Source organism: Epinephelus moara, chromosome 12, assembly GCF_006386435.1.
Source record: "Epinephelus moara isolate mb chromosome 12, YSFRI_EMoa_1.0, whole genome shotgun sequence".
Lineage (NCBI taxonomy): Eukaryota > Metazoa > Chordata > Actinopteri > Perciformes > Serranidae > Epinephelus > Epinephelus moara.
The window spans coordinates 12,173,129-12,190,794 of record NC_065517.1 but is presented as its reverse complement, the minus strand read 5'-3'; the positions used below and the strand labels follow the sequence as shown (position 1 = coordinate 12,190,794).

Here is a 17,666-nt window from a genome sequence, read left to right as displayed (position 1 = left end):
TAACAAAAGCGTGGACCAATTTTTCTGCATCTTTTCGGGTCAGGATAGGCCTAATTTTCGCAATATTACGCAGATGAAAAAATGCAGTCCGTGAGGTTTGTTTTAAATGAGAATTAAAAGACAAATCTTGATCAAATATTACTCCGAGGTTTCTTACGGTAGTGCTAGAGGCCAGAGCAATGCCATCTAGAGAAACTATGTCATTTATGTGTTTATTGTGAATAAAAGTGAATAAAACACAACTGGACATCTTTCATCAGGAATATGATCTGAAATAAACAACATCGGCAATGGCTTCCTGAAGTTAGCATGTAGTAACAGTGTACTTTTGAGTTTTAGCACTCTAGTTTTTGGATTTGGGAGAGTTGTTAATGTTTACTAACACTTTTGGACTGTCTTCGAACATAGAAATAAAATGTATGAATGTTAAAACTGAGTGTAGTTCCCCTTAAAGTATTTCTGAGTCAAAATTAATCTTAACATTCAGCCGGACAGCTTGCACCAGCATCTCCTTTAAAAGTCCAAAATTTTGTACCCATGAATTCTAAAAACAGATCTGTGGAATAACAGTCCAAACCCGATGTGACACCTGATCCAAAAGGAATTGGAGGACAGTCAGAACTGGTCCCCAAATAGATATGGACAGACTGAAATGAGAGAAAATGGCAGCATGACGCTCCACCAGTTTTTCACCAGTTCAGTCATTTTCTTGCCACACCATACTTTGAGTCCTCATCAGAAAACATCTTTTCTCCTGTGATGATGAACGCGTGATCAGAGCTGCTGGAGAGTCTACTTAGAGTCACTAGGATATTAGACATATTGACAAGCAAATGCAGGACATTATCCAGTGCTATTAGACTGAATAAATCTGGGCTCGGCCTGTTCACGTCCCAGTTCACGTCTCTGTTACTGCGAACTAAGGGGATTTGTGAGGACCTGTATATCATATATATATATATAGATTATTGTGAGCTATTTACACACACACGTTCCAAGAAAAGTTTAAACGCTTATACGCATACATTAAGGGAGGCTGGAGTGGGAACCGATGAAACACTGACACCATGAGACAGCAGAGGGCAGCACTGAGCCGTCACTGAGTCCAGCTGTCTTTGGCACCAGATCTTCATTAAAGCTGGAGCCCATCTGGCTGTCACACTGTACTGTGTTTATTAGTCATTAATTGTGGTAAGAGAGGAGAGGAAGATCAAATGGGCGCATTTACCATCAGGTTTGTTTCCCCGTTATACATAAATTGTTCACCCCTAGATACAAACAAAGAATTGTCCAGTAATGGCTGCAGTGAAAGTGGGTAATGCACAGATAATGGCTCTTACAGTTCTGCTGTTATGTTGCTCAAATAAAAGAAGTATTGATCTTTAGACATTTTGCCTGTCAGCTTCAGACCTCTTAAATGTAATATGTTGACATGCTCTGAGAAAACAGCAAAGTTTACACTTTAAAGTACAAAAACTAGATAGTTTTATTTTTCTTTTGAACAGACTGACATCCAATAAACTGTAAATTCTTTTGCTAGATAAATTCAGATTGATGCAGGTAACTGTGAAGGGAGATTTAGGGGAAGTACAGAAGTCAGACACAAAAAAGTGTATATATTAATGCACGAGTGAGAATATATTTTTTTTAAAAAGGCAGGAAAATGAAATTAAATATCAAAATAATGGTTGTAACTGTGATAAATATAAAAAACAACAACAAATCCAGACACCAGATGCTACTTAAAAGCCTCTTTTCTTCTTTAGAACAAAAATAGATAAGTAGAAATAATACAAAAGAAATATTCATTGTTATAAAATTAAATGTTATTTAAAAAAAAAAAGATTTCTTTAGCCCAGTTGAGAAAATTGATGCCACCCTTCTGTCTTAACAATAAATATGAAGGTATATATTAAAGCCAACAGCTGGTGAGCTTAGCGTAGCATAAAGACTGGAAATGAGAAAACAGGCTCTGTTCTCTGTAATTATGTGTGTGGTTTATAGTTAGCTGTTCAATTATAATTTTGGTGAGGTCTATTTAGATTGAGGGATTATTTTACAGAACAAATCTCTGAAATTCAACCACTAATTATAAACTTAACACAGCTAACAAAACTCTAATAGAAATCACTGATAACTAATTAGTGCAATATAACTTTTACAAGGAAACTTCCAGAAAATTATTAGAACTTTATGGACCCCTAAAATAAAGTTTTAGTGTTTTTCCCAAGACTATGAATCTGAAAACTTTTTCAAAGTGCTCCTTAGGCTGCTGGGAATAAAATTCTGCCAAAGAAATACTGAATTTGAATCCAATATTTACTCTGTTTCTAACTTTGCTTTGGTCTCCACCAACTCCTGAGAAAAAAATCTGTCTCTTCAGCTGCTAAATGTTGAAAAAACAAAACAAAACAAAAAAAACAAACAAACTCTGAGCTTAAAGAATCTTAAAAAGCTCAGTAGAGCTGCAGAGTTGTTGATAATTCTGTGTGGGTTCAACACCTCTCATATTGCACATAGCCATTTCATCCATTGTTAATGTAAAGATACTTGTACAGCTTTAACTGTGGAATGTAAAACTCCTCAATGGTACCCTCAGTCCTGGACATGCCAACTGCTGGCATCTCTGAGGAGACCAGCTTGTTATGAAAATAATAATATATGGCATGCTGTGACTACATCAAGAGCCTGTCAATAAAGGGCGTGAAAAAACATCCTTGGACTAAAGAGTTAAAAGAAAGAGAATCACATAAACTAGAAATGATGATGTGTATCAGTGCAATAATGAGTACATTAGAGGGAAAAGACAAAATAAAAAACAATAACTCAGTAGCCGTAATAACAAAAATAAGCAAAAAAACAGTTGTTTCCCTGTGCATCTTTTTTTATTTGACCTCAGGCTAAAATCAGATCCTAAACAGACTTTGTCTTTGCTTCTCAGAAAAGAGCTGAGTCATACTCGCCTCCACTTCTTTTGGAGGAGAATAAAAAAGCATTTTTTGAGAAGACTCTTTTTGACAGAGTCATCCCTTTATTGGCAGCATCTCAATTCAATAGTCTATTCTCACCTGCGTCATTGTCAGGCCTTAAAGTGCCGACGCTCGCTCTGCAGGGCTCCGCCAGTGTCCCCCTGCAACTTATTACACCTCCCACAGTCGGTTCAACGGCTTTTAATAGCTTCATATATCTACAGTTTTCCCTGCTGGTGGGGGAAAGTGAAAAAAGATCCAGCAAGTTCTCTTAGAAGAGCAGTTGAAGATCGAGCTCAGCGTCTGTGATTAACTCTTAAAGTTTTGTTTAGGCAAGAGGGAGGGGTAAGAGGCGTTCAGGTTTGTTCAGGGCATTTTCTTAAATTGTCTTTGGTGTAAAATGATTCACACAGTCCAGATAAGACATTAAAAATGATGCAACTAACACAGAAATGGTGGAAGAACCACTCAGTTTCTTTACAGGAGTAAAAGTATAAATACCACAATGGAAACCGTAATCAAAGTAAATCCTCTGTTCAAACTAGGACACAGGGGGAAGGACTGAAGGAACTTAATTGGTAAAGAAATAAGGCAGGACAGAAATGAGTGCAAAACTAAGGCAGGAAAGAAGATCAGAAAGCAGGAAAAGCAGGACATAACTACATAAATATGGAAAGATAGAGGCCAGGAAGGAACAAAAACAAGGCATGAAAGAAGGAGAAGAAGAAGGGCATAAGGCACAAATATAATGAGATGGAAGAAACATGGTTGAGTCAGTTAGTCCTAATGTGAGCAACAAAACTTATGGTTTCAGAAATCACTCCAATATTACGCAAACTAGACTGGAAAGATGAGGATACGGCAGCAAGGTTCTGCCACATCGCTGAGTAAAAATTTCAGTTTTATCTACATTTAATTGCAGAAATTTATTTGCTGTCCAGTTTTTTGTAGCCTTTAATCAGTTGTGTAGTACTGAGAGGTTGTGAAGCTCATCAGGTTTAAATGAAAAATACAACTTGATGTCATCGGCGTACAGACGATTGGAGATGTTGGTGGCAGCATGTCTATGGAGAATAACTTGAGCCCCCAAGGCCAATCCCTGGGAACACCACATGGCAAAGCAGCAGTGTCCAACACAAGTTCACTTACAGACACTGACAAAGTCATATCTGTGAGAAAAGACGAGAACCACCCTAATGCAGTCTCAGAAATATCCATCAGGTGATTTAGCCTGTGGATTAGAAGGAAAGATGCAAAGAAATTAGGAAGGCAGGACTTAAAGAATTGAAGAGGGAATGAAATAATGGCGTAAAAGAGTGCAGAATGAGTTAAGGAAACAATCAAGGGCAGAGGGACATAAGTGAGGAAACTGATATGGTAATATTAGAAAGAAGAAAGTATGAAATGAGAGAAAGAAGAAGGGGAAGAATGGAGGAAAGAAGTCAGGATATAGGAAACAAATATACAGAGAAGAAAATTATAATTTACAGAAATTCAAAAAATATGAAAACAGAACAGACTTAGGAATAAACAGAATAAAGGAAAGAAGTAAGGATGTAAGGAGTTGAAAAGAAAGCATGGCAGGAGGAAACAAATATAGAAAGAGGACTGAAGGAAGGAAGGAGGCAAAGAAAGGTGACATAAGGAAGATAGATAGCAAAGAAAAGAATGAAAGAGGACAGGAAAGAAGTAAGCTAGCATTGGAAAAAGGACATCTAGAAGTATGAATAGTCTGAATGAAAAGATGAAAAACAGAAAGGAACAAAGATTGAGGGATTTAAAGAAGTAAAGAAATACAAAAAGGATTATGTATATATTGAAGAAATGAAAGATGGCCTAAAAGGTTGAAAGAAAAGAGCAAACAAGGATGGATGAAAGTGATACTTTAAGAGCTTATCTCAGATTAAATGTAATTCCGACCATCACACAAATGCAGTGGAGATAAAAGTACCATATTTTGAAAACTTGAGGTGAGAGAAGTACTCAAGTATTCAGTAAACAGCCTGAGTCCACCTCTGTGTCGAGGAGAGCGTGTAGGAGCCTTCGGGAGTAAGAGTTAGATTGAACAAGTGTTTTGCAGACGAGGAAAACAAGAGGAACAAAATGGAGAATGTGTCCCATCTGCGATCCTTTGAAGAGATGGAGGGTAGAACCAGCGTAAAGTCCTCCCTGTGGCTTCTCCCGTAATGAAACCTGTTGTTTATGTCAATCTGATCGGGCCAGAAGGACTCCCCCTCTCCAAACAAGATAAGCTCCAATCTCTCATTTCCCTCCTCTCCAAATACACCTGGGAAGTTTGTTACCCCATTCCTCTGCATATATGTACAGCAGGGGAGGCCAGCTGGTGAAAATCCATTAAAACGGGTACAGAATCAATTACGGAGGGGATGGGATTGCTTTTTGTGCAAATGCTAATTTAATTATTGAAATGAATTCTGAACAATTGAGACCAACAGAAAAGTGGAGAGATTCTTCGTATGCCAGACATGCATTTATACAAGAGAAAAGATGTCAAGTCACCCGAGGAAACTTGTTTTGGGATCAAAAACTTTCAGATTTCTCACACACAAACTCCACGAGACATCCTTACCTGGCTTACCTGTAATTTTTACAGTTTTCGACTTGCCTCCGTGTACTTCAAAGTGCTTGTGTGACCATTGCTTTGTTCTCGTAAGTTTTGCTTATTTTCCTCTCTTTCTGTTTGTGTTGCAGTACCTGAACAGAGGATGCACTCGCTTCTTTGCCTCCAAAGACACAGACAAACAGATCCTGCAGAATCGCAAGAGCCCAGAGGTACAGTACATAATCACTTTATTATAATTTTATGAATCATATTTCATAGAAGAAACAGATGAAGGATAAAATAAATTCCATAGACCAAAATATTAGAGATGGAGTGGACTGTACAGGTTTTAAAACTTTGTCATACATACAGTATTTCTGTATAGGAACCAGATCTAGTTGACTGACAAAGGGTACTGATAGAATAGATGTACCCCGGTAGTTAAATTTTTTTATGCTCATCATTTTATGCCATTTACTCATTTCCAGGTTCACGCTTGTATTTTGGGTTTCTACAAGTTTAATTTTGAAAAAACACTTTATTTTCCCCGTACTGTCATACACTTGTCTAAGACGCTCTGTTGTAGTGCCTGTCTCTTCAAGCCTCCCTTCCCAAAAAGCCCAGTCTTCTGTGATTGGTCAGCATTTCCAGGTCCTTTGTATCTTGATCTCTGTACTGCCATTGCTGCCACAGAATGACTGTAACAGATTATTGCGCCACTTTCTACCTTAAAAATATCCCCAATAAAACCCCCGAAACCAAAATCTTAACAGGAATATGATCTGAAATTGGGGAGAAATAAACCAACTGAATTTGCATGTTTCCTTGATGTTAGCATGTAGCTACATGTAGCAGTGCACTTGAATGACTAACGGAGTACAGTGGCACTTTCTGCCGTGAAAAATTTACAATGTATGATCAGAAACTGATCTGAAACTGGGGAGAAATTAACAACATCGGTACCCAAGATTACATGTGTCCCTGATGTTAGCATGTAGCTTTAGGTAGCAGTGTAGGCTAGGTCATGTTAACACTTACAGTAGTGGGCCTGGAGTAAATGACCATATAAAGAAATCCATGATGAACTGAGGTCAGCGAGTCTCGAAAGTAAAAAATAAAACCCATTTGAAATATTCAGGATGATCTGAAGCTTGAGAAAGAAAGAATGATTATTAAATCTTAGTTTACCGTTCCTAAGTTAACTACCTTTCTTCAGCTTTTGTTTCTACACACAAACACTAATGTGCATATCAGCTCAAGTAATAAGCAAAGCAATAATAGCCAAAAGATTTCTACTCGAGGAAGCTGCCAGCCACGCGACATTAGCTGCTGTGGAAATCAGATTTGGACTGACAGGACTGCGATGATTAGCTGAGCTGGTAAAATGCAGAACCATTTGCTGAGTATTCAGACCTCAGCCAGGATATGTATTCATTGTTATTTATGTGGAAGAGTTGTTCATAGATGGTGTTGTTGCAAACTAAGGCTCTTTATTATGGCTGCTAAAGGGCACTTAATATTCAATGTCTTTGCTCAGTTAAAGCAATATATTTAGATATACTCATTTATACAGCACTTTAGGGTTTCCACCAATAATTATGTTAATTTCTGATAAGTGTTATCATTTTTTTTTATATAATTTGATGATAAAAATGTCTGTAAAATGTGACAAAATAGAGAAAAATGCACATCAAATATTTCTAGATCCCAAGTTGTCTTTAAATGTCCGACTAGCAGCCTGAAACCCAACAATTCAATAGAGTTTGCAATTATATAAAACAGAGAAAAGCAGTAATTCCTCACTGTTGAGAAGCTGGAGCCATTGTCAGTTCAAACCTTGATGTAAAACATGTTGACTTTCTCAATAATGAGATTATCAAGCAGAATACAAATAAAAGTCACCAGTTCAAAGATGCACCTCTATTAAAAGTGCTGATGGTCTTTGACTGAACTCAAGTGGCCGAGCATGCTCACATAGAGTTTAGACTTCATTAAGAACAAAGCATTTGTGACATGACAAATGACAACACACAATATACGTATGTTTTTATTTTCTACAGAGTGGACCGATCATTCAGCTGTAAATCAAAGCCACATATGAGATTTTAAATTATCACTTTATTATTATCACTTAAATTAAAACATATTGTTCAAAACAAAATGCAAAGACAGGGTTTATATTCAGTTGCAATATATTTAAATGAAAAATGATTTAAACTAAAAAGCAGGGCTATAAGTTAACTTCTTCTGGCACATAGCACTGGTGACACAGAGGTTTAAAGATTTGCAGCAGAGGGCACAAAATTGTTGCATGAATATAAAAGCATCAAGTAAGTCCATTGTAGTTACGAGTCAAATTCTGTGTTGATGGCAGTTTATTTCAAATGTATATAGTAATAAAAAATGCAGGCATCGTTTTAAATATCCTTACTTTACAGAGGGTGTACTTTATTGACATATTATGTACACTGTGTGGACAGAGAGAGAGACTTTTTTTAAGTTACATCAGTATGTGTGACCTGCCATTTCACTGTCACTCGATAGACTACAACAGTGGTTCTCCATCAAATTAAATTGATATAAATAATATTGTCTTATCCTATTTCTTTCCTAAAATATATCAGTATACCCTAAAAAGTCGATATACCGCCCAGCCCTAATCTTACCTCACTAAACTCAAACTTTTTGTCTTGTGAGTGCAGATGTTAAATCCACTTCTTGAACTTTCAAGTGTTTTTTACTTTTCTACTGTTTGTGTCCCTCTGTGCTTCATTCTCAATCTTAGTTACAAGCTCATGCAAACTAAGAGCGGAGAAAGCGAGACCTGTCGTAGCCCTGTGGGCCGTAACAAAGGAAACAATCGCTCTGCAAACTCCATTAGAGCCTCCTTAAACCTTACTCAGCAGATTCAATTTAGATTTACTGCCTCTAGCTCTCGTTTTCTGCTCACAGTTTTTCTTTCGCTGTGCAGGATGGTTTGCACCTCTGATTTACACCCCGTCAACTCCTCTGTTTTTTTCACTGCTCACTTTATCTGTTAATCCCTTTCATACTTATTGTCCTTCTCTCTTTCACACCCTCATGCTGTTTGCTCAGCAGCATCCTCCTCTCATCTCCCCTGCACAATTAATTTATCAGGTGTGATTCTGATTATTGTTTCTGTCTTAGTCTTTGGCAACTTAGTGTAGTCCCTCAACTAGCAAATGAATTTTTTCCCTTTGTAAGGAAATATAAATGTTTGCTTGTGTTTTGACGAGTCCTCACTGACAAATGAATCCAAATTGAGCCTATTTCTTGTTAGCTGACACCAGTTAATTTATTCTCCCAAGAGTAGCATCATGATTTGAAGCCAGAAATAAGCAAGATTATACTGTAATTGAGAGACCTGTTTGTGACCCCAAGTCTGCTGTGTTAATTACACCCAATATTACAGCGGTTCTCGGTGGAACAGACAACATACTGATGATTTAGCTATTAGCAAAGGTCATGGGGTCACTTCTATCTACAGGGTTCAACCACAAAAAAATTCATGGCAGTCAGACTTAAAGTTCTAGAGATTTCTCATCACTGACTGACCACAAACATGTAAATTAAAATCGTGTATATAGATAAAACATTTTATGGACTCACTGTGTGTATTAGTCGACAGTGGTGGAAAGTAGGTACATTTACTCAGGTACAGCACTTAAGCTCAATTTTAAGATAATTGTACTTTATTACAGTCATTTTATGAGTCTTTGTATTTCCACTAAACTACATTTTAGAAGCAAATTTAGTACTTTTAACTCTACTATATTTATTTAACAGCTTAGCTACTGTACAGATTCAGATTATTAATGCAAAATATAAATCAACCAATAAATCATGATGTAATATTAAAGGTCAAACCACCCAGCAGTATATAAAGTAATTAAAATGAGCTCCACCATACCAGCTGCAACATTAGAGTGATGAACACATTAATGCATTAGTAATTATAATCCAGTAACATAATATATATGATTCTAAAATGGGCCATTCTGCATAATGAGTACTATTAATTTGGCACTTAAATTATATTTTGATGCTAATACCTTTTTACTTGTAACAGAGTAATGCTACACTGTGGTGCTTGAACATTTTACTCAAGTAAATGTTGTGAGTACCTCTTCCACCTCTGTTAGCAGGTGTTACAATGTAAATTAAGACTGTACCAAAAACTTTTGGAAAGTGAATTACAGTCTTTACCACAGAAATATCAGACACTATAGACTGCAGATTCTTTCATGCACAGTTTGTTTAAGAAGCATTTGCCCTTTTAACCCCACAGTTCATTGCACTAGAAATTGGAAAACTGGGGCACATGCAGTAACTTTGGTTTGCAGATGGTGACGAAGGACTATATGCTCGCGGATTGTTTTTATTAGAGCTTGTTCCCTACTTGACCCGATTTGCAGCAATTTGTTGGCAAATAAAATGAAAACTCATGCTCTGACCTCAAGCAACTGAGGTGGAAAACCCAGACAATAAAGCCTTTGCAAAGCTACTTTTGTGTATATGTGTGCAATTACAATGTTACAACCACATTAAAGAAACTTCCGCAGCAGATTATCTCAACAACAGAAGGCCCTCTAAGATATTTCACTGGTGTTGTTATGTTTCTAGCCTGCTTATATAATGTCATGATTTTGAGAATAAATTCAGATGCTTATTTTCAAACAGCAACATTTTAATTAGCAGCCTGGCTGAGAGCCTTAGCGCAGCACAAAGACATCTAATGCACCGCATTAATAAGAAAAACTCATCATGTGAAATGAGCTCCTTCCTTTGCCTTCAGCCTTTGATTAATTATGCACAAGTATTCCATTACAGCGGCTGTATATGGCATTCCCTGCAGTGCAGCATTATTAATTATTATAACCATTAAGAGGAACATGGACAAGAGATCGGTGCTGAAGATGGCAGATAAATGGAAGAATATTCTGCTGAGACTCATAAATCCAATCATATAGATTCATAATTAAATTCTTCACTTTGTCTGAAACAGAGAATTCAAACTGTAATTTTGTCGTACCTTTTAATAATGTATCATTATTGTTATAACATTTTTTATGCATGATTATTTAATATATTTAGGCTGCATAACAATGGTGTTGGCTGTAACTGCAGGATTTATACTATACCAGCATGAAGAAAACTGCACATTTGTTGTCATTTTTTCTTTATTAAAGTAAAAAGTACATCAATTTACAAGATGTAGACAATAACAAACTAAAGCCAACATGAGTACAAACATCACACAATATGTGGGAGAAAAAAGTTGCTTGACAAAAATCATCTTAACTCCAGGTAGTTGCATATATAGTGACATCGCATTACCTAACAACTTTTTCTTCCTCCTTTTGTTTTTGACACACAGATGACAAGAAATGTGACATAATGTAACATGTCAGTTTTTCCTACTTCATTTTTCACCACAAACGTTTATACATCAAATACATATAGGATATAATATATAAGAATATGTTTGCCATTAACAGTTACTAACAAACTTTTAGACACGCATTAAAACATTTGATAGACAGAAAAATAAAAATGGATTAAGTAACACAAAAATAATCTTTGCTGAAGGTATTTCCATAAGAACTTATGTAATGTAATGCAACACAATGCAAGGTAACAGTGATGTATATGTGTTACATAATGTATGGCAACTTTAAGTTATTTAATGCATCACAAAGTAACATATTTTTCTCAGATGATTTGCTGCCCTCTTACAGTTAACACATAACATATTGTAACATAATCTAATGTAGGGCTGGGTAATATATTAATATTTCATCAATTATTAAGACTAAATATCACCTCAGATATTGAATATCGTAATATTGTGCCTTTTCCTGGTTTTAAAGGCTGCATTACAGTAAAGTGATGTAATTATTTGAACACAAGCTGTTCTATTATTTGCCTTTACCCACTTAGTCATTATATCCACATTACTGATGATTATTTATCAAAAATATTATTGTGTAAATATTTTGTGAATGCACCAATAGTCAAAAGTGAATATTGATATCAAGGTATTTGGTCAACAATATTGTGATATTTGATTTTCTACATATTGCCCAGTCCTGATCTAATGTAATCTAGAGTAATGTAATGCATTATAACATAAAATACATAATGTAATCTAACATAACACAATATGTTTCTTACTTGATTTGTCATTAATCAAATTAAAGACAAACTATAACAGTTACAGCTGGGCTCTGTGAATATGCTGGTGATTCCCCTCAAATATATCTGTGAGGTTTCTGAAGACATTATCACAGTTTTTCAACACTATGAAAATGCTGTTTCCTATTTTTCATGACTCATTATATCACAAGTGGGCCAACAGCTGTGATTGTGACTGAAAAACACACTGTACAGCAGCCTCTCACTGGTGGAGTGAGTCTGAAAAGAAACGGTCAAGCAAAAAGCTGAAATATGCTTTTAATTGAGGCCATAGCTATAAAGTTTAAGGAGCAGATTTCACCCTGATGGCTCAGAAAATTAAAATGGGAGTAGGGAGAGAACAGTTTAGTGGCCTTTTCACAGGCCAGTTATCTTTGAGAGTCTTGATGAAGTGAAGATATAAACTGCACAGCTACCTGGAGGTGTTCAGCAGCAACAACTTTAAATACATTTTTTATTTCCTTTGTTTTTTAGAAATTGTGTTTTTGGAATAAGTTAAATACTAACTGCATTACAAGCTTATTGCCTTAAAGTCAATTTGACTTGTAACAGACAGATCATTTAGTTGTTTTAAATGTAAATATATATGAGGTCTTAATTTCAACATTGATATATTTGGTTTGTGAGATTTATTTGATGTACTTAACAGCAATAATCTGGTGCTTTACAGTCTATAAGAAATGTCTACCTAATCTTTTTTGACTGTGACTGTGTGTTAGCAATACCAGTTCAAGCCATACAAACACTGTAGCAACAGCCATATTGGATTCTGACTTAAGGGGGCGTTCCAGTTGAAATTTCCGACTGGGAACTCAGAAATTCTGACTTCCCAGTACGAATGGAAAGCACCACAAATACATGTAATGACAGTTTCTTGGTAAGGAAACAACAACCAAGTTTTAAATGAAAATGAAAAGTTAGACAAGCTCCCCTTTCTTATTTCATTACAACAGCGTTAGAGGTGAAAGTGTCAAACTGTGAAGACATTCAGAAAGGCAACAAAGAAGTTGAAAGAAATAACAGTAATGAGGCCTTTTTGGAAAACTAAAAACAAAGAAATAGCAAACAGCGTGCAGGACACCAGCAACAAATTGATCCCACATCCTTTGTTCTACTCACTGCAGGCCTGTGCACCACTGTTGCACCACCTGATGGTGTTTGAATGGGACTCTTGTTTTGTACCAAGGAAGCACACAAACAGTTGACTCTAACTTTTGTCCTGGGAAATGGCCTTAGAAAAGTATGGTTAAGTAAAATCCTTTTTGCTTTATTTCCCCAGTTGGCAGAGACTCCTGTGAAATAGCTTTTGCAAACAGCCCTCAGCTCTCTGTCTTAACTTGTACTGGGACAGCTCAGATAATATCCGATAAAATCCAGGATCAGAGAGAAGTACCTAACATTCACTTTGAAATAACCTCAGATTCGGGGAAGATTAAACTTTAAGAAAATAGATTTGTGGATTTGGAGCTTCACATACAGGACAAAAGGTGGTGTTCCCCTTCCCGCCTGGTGCTTCAGGTGATTTAAAACAACCACACAAAAGGATTATTTGCATAGTCGCAGGTGGTCTTTGTTGTAATCACTGATAAATGATGTGCTGTATGTGTCCTCACTGCTCCGTCTCGTGTCACACAGGATGACAAGGTGATTCGGTGTTCTTCTGCCCTGTTTCTAAGGGACTCTTTTTCATCTTGATACTGATGTGAATGTTGGGCAGCCTTACCGCTGCGTTCACATCCTCTCTGAGTGTCTGGGTTTTTTATAATGCATGCTGATTTTTATCTTTCTTTCACCTCTGGAGTGCTTTGTATGGTTTGTTACTTTCCTCAGCTGTGTAGAAAATGTAGAGCGTTTCAATCGAACTGAAATCACTTAGGATTGCTTTTGTGTATCTCAGAATGTCACAGTGCAGCAGTGTATGTACCCCAACCTCTTGTGTCCACTACCTGTTTTGTTGTAGTCTATCAGACAATTGACCAGTTTCAAAAGTACAGCAGACACAAAACTCCGATTTAATATTTGAAAAGTCCTCATGTATTGATGTTTACATTTTATTTTTTTGGAAATGGTTTCTTCACAAGACATGTTTATAAGCTCAAAATCCAGTTTATTGGTAATTCTGCATTATTGACCACTAGATCAATACTTTTACAACATTTCAGTATGCAGAAGGCAGTTGTTTTTAATTTATAAGGATTTTTTTGCTGCCTCAGAGGACTGAACAAGTTTTAGTGTTGATGTAGGGTGAAATAACACATTATTCTGGAAACTCAACTAATTACAGAACAGTTCCGCCTACACCTCCACAGCCAAATATTCTCATTTACATTTGTTGTTATAGCAATAGAAATGCTCAGACATCTTAATCTGCATCTGTGATCAGCATCAACATCAACATGCATATTGTGCTAGACAATAATGAAATACTGATGTATATTTTTTTTAACTGAAGCACATTACTTCATAAGCAACTAGCAAAAATTTTGAAAAATGCTACATTAAAGATGCATTCTATATTTTTGTCCACTGGGGGGCAGAAAAACATCAGGACAAACAGTTTTTATTATTTTTTATTATTATTATTTTTGGCCTAAACTTTCTACCAGATTTCATTAAGATCTTTTTGGGAAGTTTAAATACGCAGCTAGCAAAAGAGCTAACAAAAACATAAATTCCTTGATCAGAGTAATGATGCACTGAAGTGTTCGACAGAGCGAAACACAGAAACAAAACAAAGACTCAACAATACAACTAAAACCTGCATGTTGGTCATTGCACAGGCACAGCTTAAACTTTAAGGTTAGGGATTCACAAAAAAAAGAGAGAAAAGAGTAAATTTAATGTGTACAACAGAGGCTTTGTTTATATGAAAATTAATCAGGATAACAGCGAGGTACATTTTCATATCCCCACTAAAATGAGTGAACGAATATTGCAAGAATTACCATAGAACCTGAACTTGCACAAACCCAACAGTAAACCAGATACAGATCCTACCTATAAGCATTTCTTCAGAGATGAGTCATGGTGTCTAATGTGAATCTTAACTTATAGCTTATGGGTTGCATTCGTAAATAATCACTCCGAGTGCCTGGGTGCCATCTGGCACAAGCTGGACCATAATTTCAGTGCACTGTTAGAATATACATATCGTCGGATATTCGGAGCACCACACTCTCAGAGAGGCCGAGCATACTCTTGACACTTAATCTGAGCAGATGGAGCAGAAAGGTGGCAAGCACAGTGAATGTGCTTAAGTTACCCATTTGTTAACTCACGTAGAAATTCAATGATCAGTAATGTGTTTTAGTGTAGAGTCTCAGATTGGATTAACAAACGCACCCATGGGCGTTAGCTAAAACCAGTTCCAATGCAAGGACTTACTTTACTTTTATAAGTGAATAAAAAGACTACAAAAAGTTATCTTGTTAGTGTCTCATTCTGTCAAAAGAGGACGCAACAAGGCAGATATTATTGTCTCTTTATTATCTGCGTTAATGTAAAATTATAGATATTTAAATCCCTACATGCATTTTTTTGGCTATGGCCACTTGGAATTTCACTAAGTCCCCTGAAACATCACAAAGTGTGCCTGTGGGTCAGTGTGCTCTTTGATATAATTCACCTTCAGTCCAGACCATGTTTTGTTGAAATATGAGGCGCTGCTGGCTGTCCCCACTTACCCATAAATCCTTGCTCTTTGTTGACTGTTTCAAATCCTAATCCCTAAATTTAAAAAAAAAGAAAAAAAAGTACAGTTTTCCTGACAGGCTTTCACGTGTCTAAGTCCAGTTTATCTGAATTTAAATGGCATTTATTCATAATTCATCTTCTCCTCATGTAAACCTAAATAATATATGTATTTTACAGAGTGTTTTTTAGAGCTGTTAACTTGGTGGCCACAACACAGATTCACCAGAACTTTGGTCTGCAGCCAAAGTTACCTACTTGCTGTTGATTTACTTTATTCGATTTGAAAACGCTAATTGAAAATCCAATGAGAACCAAATTAAATATTGGAATCAACTAAGCAGAAGAATTCACTTTCTACTTAATTCAATCACAGGGGACACGGAGTGGATGGCATCTAGTTTAGCCTGCGGATATCATCAGACTGTGACATTCATGAGTGGGTTATTCAAGTGTGCGTGCGTGTATGTGTGTATGTGTGTGTGTGTGTGTGTGTGTGTGTGTGTGTGTGTGTGTGTTTCGTACTTCACTATCTTTGCCTTCTCTCTGCTGCAAATTTAGATTTTTCATGCACTGCTTACTCTGCTCTTTAGAGTTCCTGTGTACAGTATATTCAATGAAAAATAGCTATACGTGCCCAATATTTGTTGTTCTGAGTTACTGCAGAAAAACAATTACAGTGCAGTCAGAGATTAGTTTAAGATAAAATGAAATTATTCTTATGGATAGTCAGACACTAAAGGTCAGTCTGATTTCTGATATACTTCATTTTTTTAATGGCAGTTTAACAAAGCAGCACTTTTCTTTCTTTAAATAACACAAACATATTTCATATTGACCCATTTGCCACAGAAGAAAGAGAAGAGAACAGGTAGAGAGAGGGAAGGATGAAAGTAAAGTTGAATAGTCAGAATAAATGCAAATAGGATGAAAGCTAGTAAAAAAGGTAAATTGGTATGTTAGAGGAAAGGAAGCTAAATAAGTAGGTGATGTAATGAATGAAGGTAGAAGGAAGAGGCTGTCAGCGGTCACTAACTGTCTGTTCTGTTGTTTCTCAGCACCTGAAGTCGGGCCCTCTGAAGGACCCGCTGCTGGACGACCACGGAGACTTCACCAGGATGTCTGTGGCGATGAAGAAGATCGGCCTGGACGACACGGAGAAGCTAGACCTGTTCAGGGTGGTGGCCGGCGTGCTGCACCTCGGCAATATCGACTTTGAGGAGGCTGGAAGCACTTCAGGTGAGCTGCAGTGACACATCTGTAAAAAGATACATGATGGTCAAAGGCCCAGCTGTGAAGAAGTAATCTGATCCGATTTCAGCAATTGGCTTGGATCAAATCTTGAAAATGGGTTGTTCAAAAGAAAAAAGGATTGTGAAATAGGATTAGATCACATAATCCAGTCTTGGATTTATTCTGCATCAGATCTACAGTATGTGTTGTTCAAAACTGTTAAATCAGATTGGGATTCTGATTTAACAAATCAGGAGGTCCATGTCATTGGTCTGACAGCCCATTGGTCCGACATCCCATTAGTCCGACGGTCCGTGGTGCTGAATGGCTCCCGGCGGGCGTATTTCTACCGTGATGGTGCACCGCGACCGGCTCTGGGTCAGCTGGGAAAGGCTTGAGGTGAAGCAGGCTCACAGCCTATGTGTTTGTCACTTTCTTTTTCATTTTAACCCACACCATGATCTTTTCCTGACCCTAACCAAGTGGTTTTTGTGCCTAAACCTAACCAGACCTTAACCACAGGGCATCATGATGATTTCGGAATGGACTTCGGAACAAAGGGTTTAATATGGTCGGAACAATGGGATGTCGGACCAATGGGCAGTTCCCCAAATTAGGAGGGTCCTGATCCCAGCAGAAGGGTGAATTACAGGAACAAAATGGAATAAAGCTTTAAATTACACAAATATACATACATATATTCCTATTTTGTATTTGATTTGTTTAACCATTATGGTGATAAAGTAGACATTAGGCTATAAGCCTTTCAGTACAGTAAAGTTAAAAAGAAAGGATTTTGTCCCCCATAAAATAATTCACCAAATAGCTGTCCACATCTTACAAAAAATATTTAAAGTTACATTTTCAAAGGTCTCCGTGTCGTTGTTAATGGCAGCACCTATGGTGATAAACAGTGTGTGTGTTGGCAGACGAGGCTTGAAACCAGGCTGGGGAATTTATTCATATCAGCACGTTTAATGAGTTCTGCACCTGGC

The 17,666-nt window shown here is 36.9% G+C and overlaps 1 protein-coding gene across 9 annotated transcripts in view; it reads left to right on the top strand.

Annotated features, from left to right (window-relative positions):
- myo6a (myosin VIa) overlaps positions 1-17,666 on the top strand; it is a 188,721-nt gene that overhangs the window by 47,169 nt on the left and 123,886 nt on the right. For all 9 annotated transcript variants that reach the window (XM_050057691.1, XM_050057695.1, XM_050057694.1 and 6 more), the window contains 2 exons: positions 5,682-5,762; positions 16,497-16,677. In XM_050057691.1, coding sequence (XP_049913648.1) covers positions 5,682-5,762; positions 16,497-16,677 — 262 coding nt within the window. The remainder of the gene's footprint in view (positions 1-5,681; positions 5,763-16,496; positions 16,678-17,666) is intronic.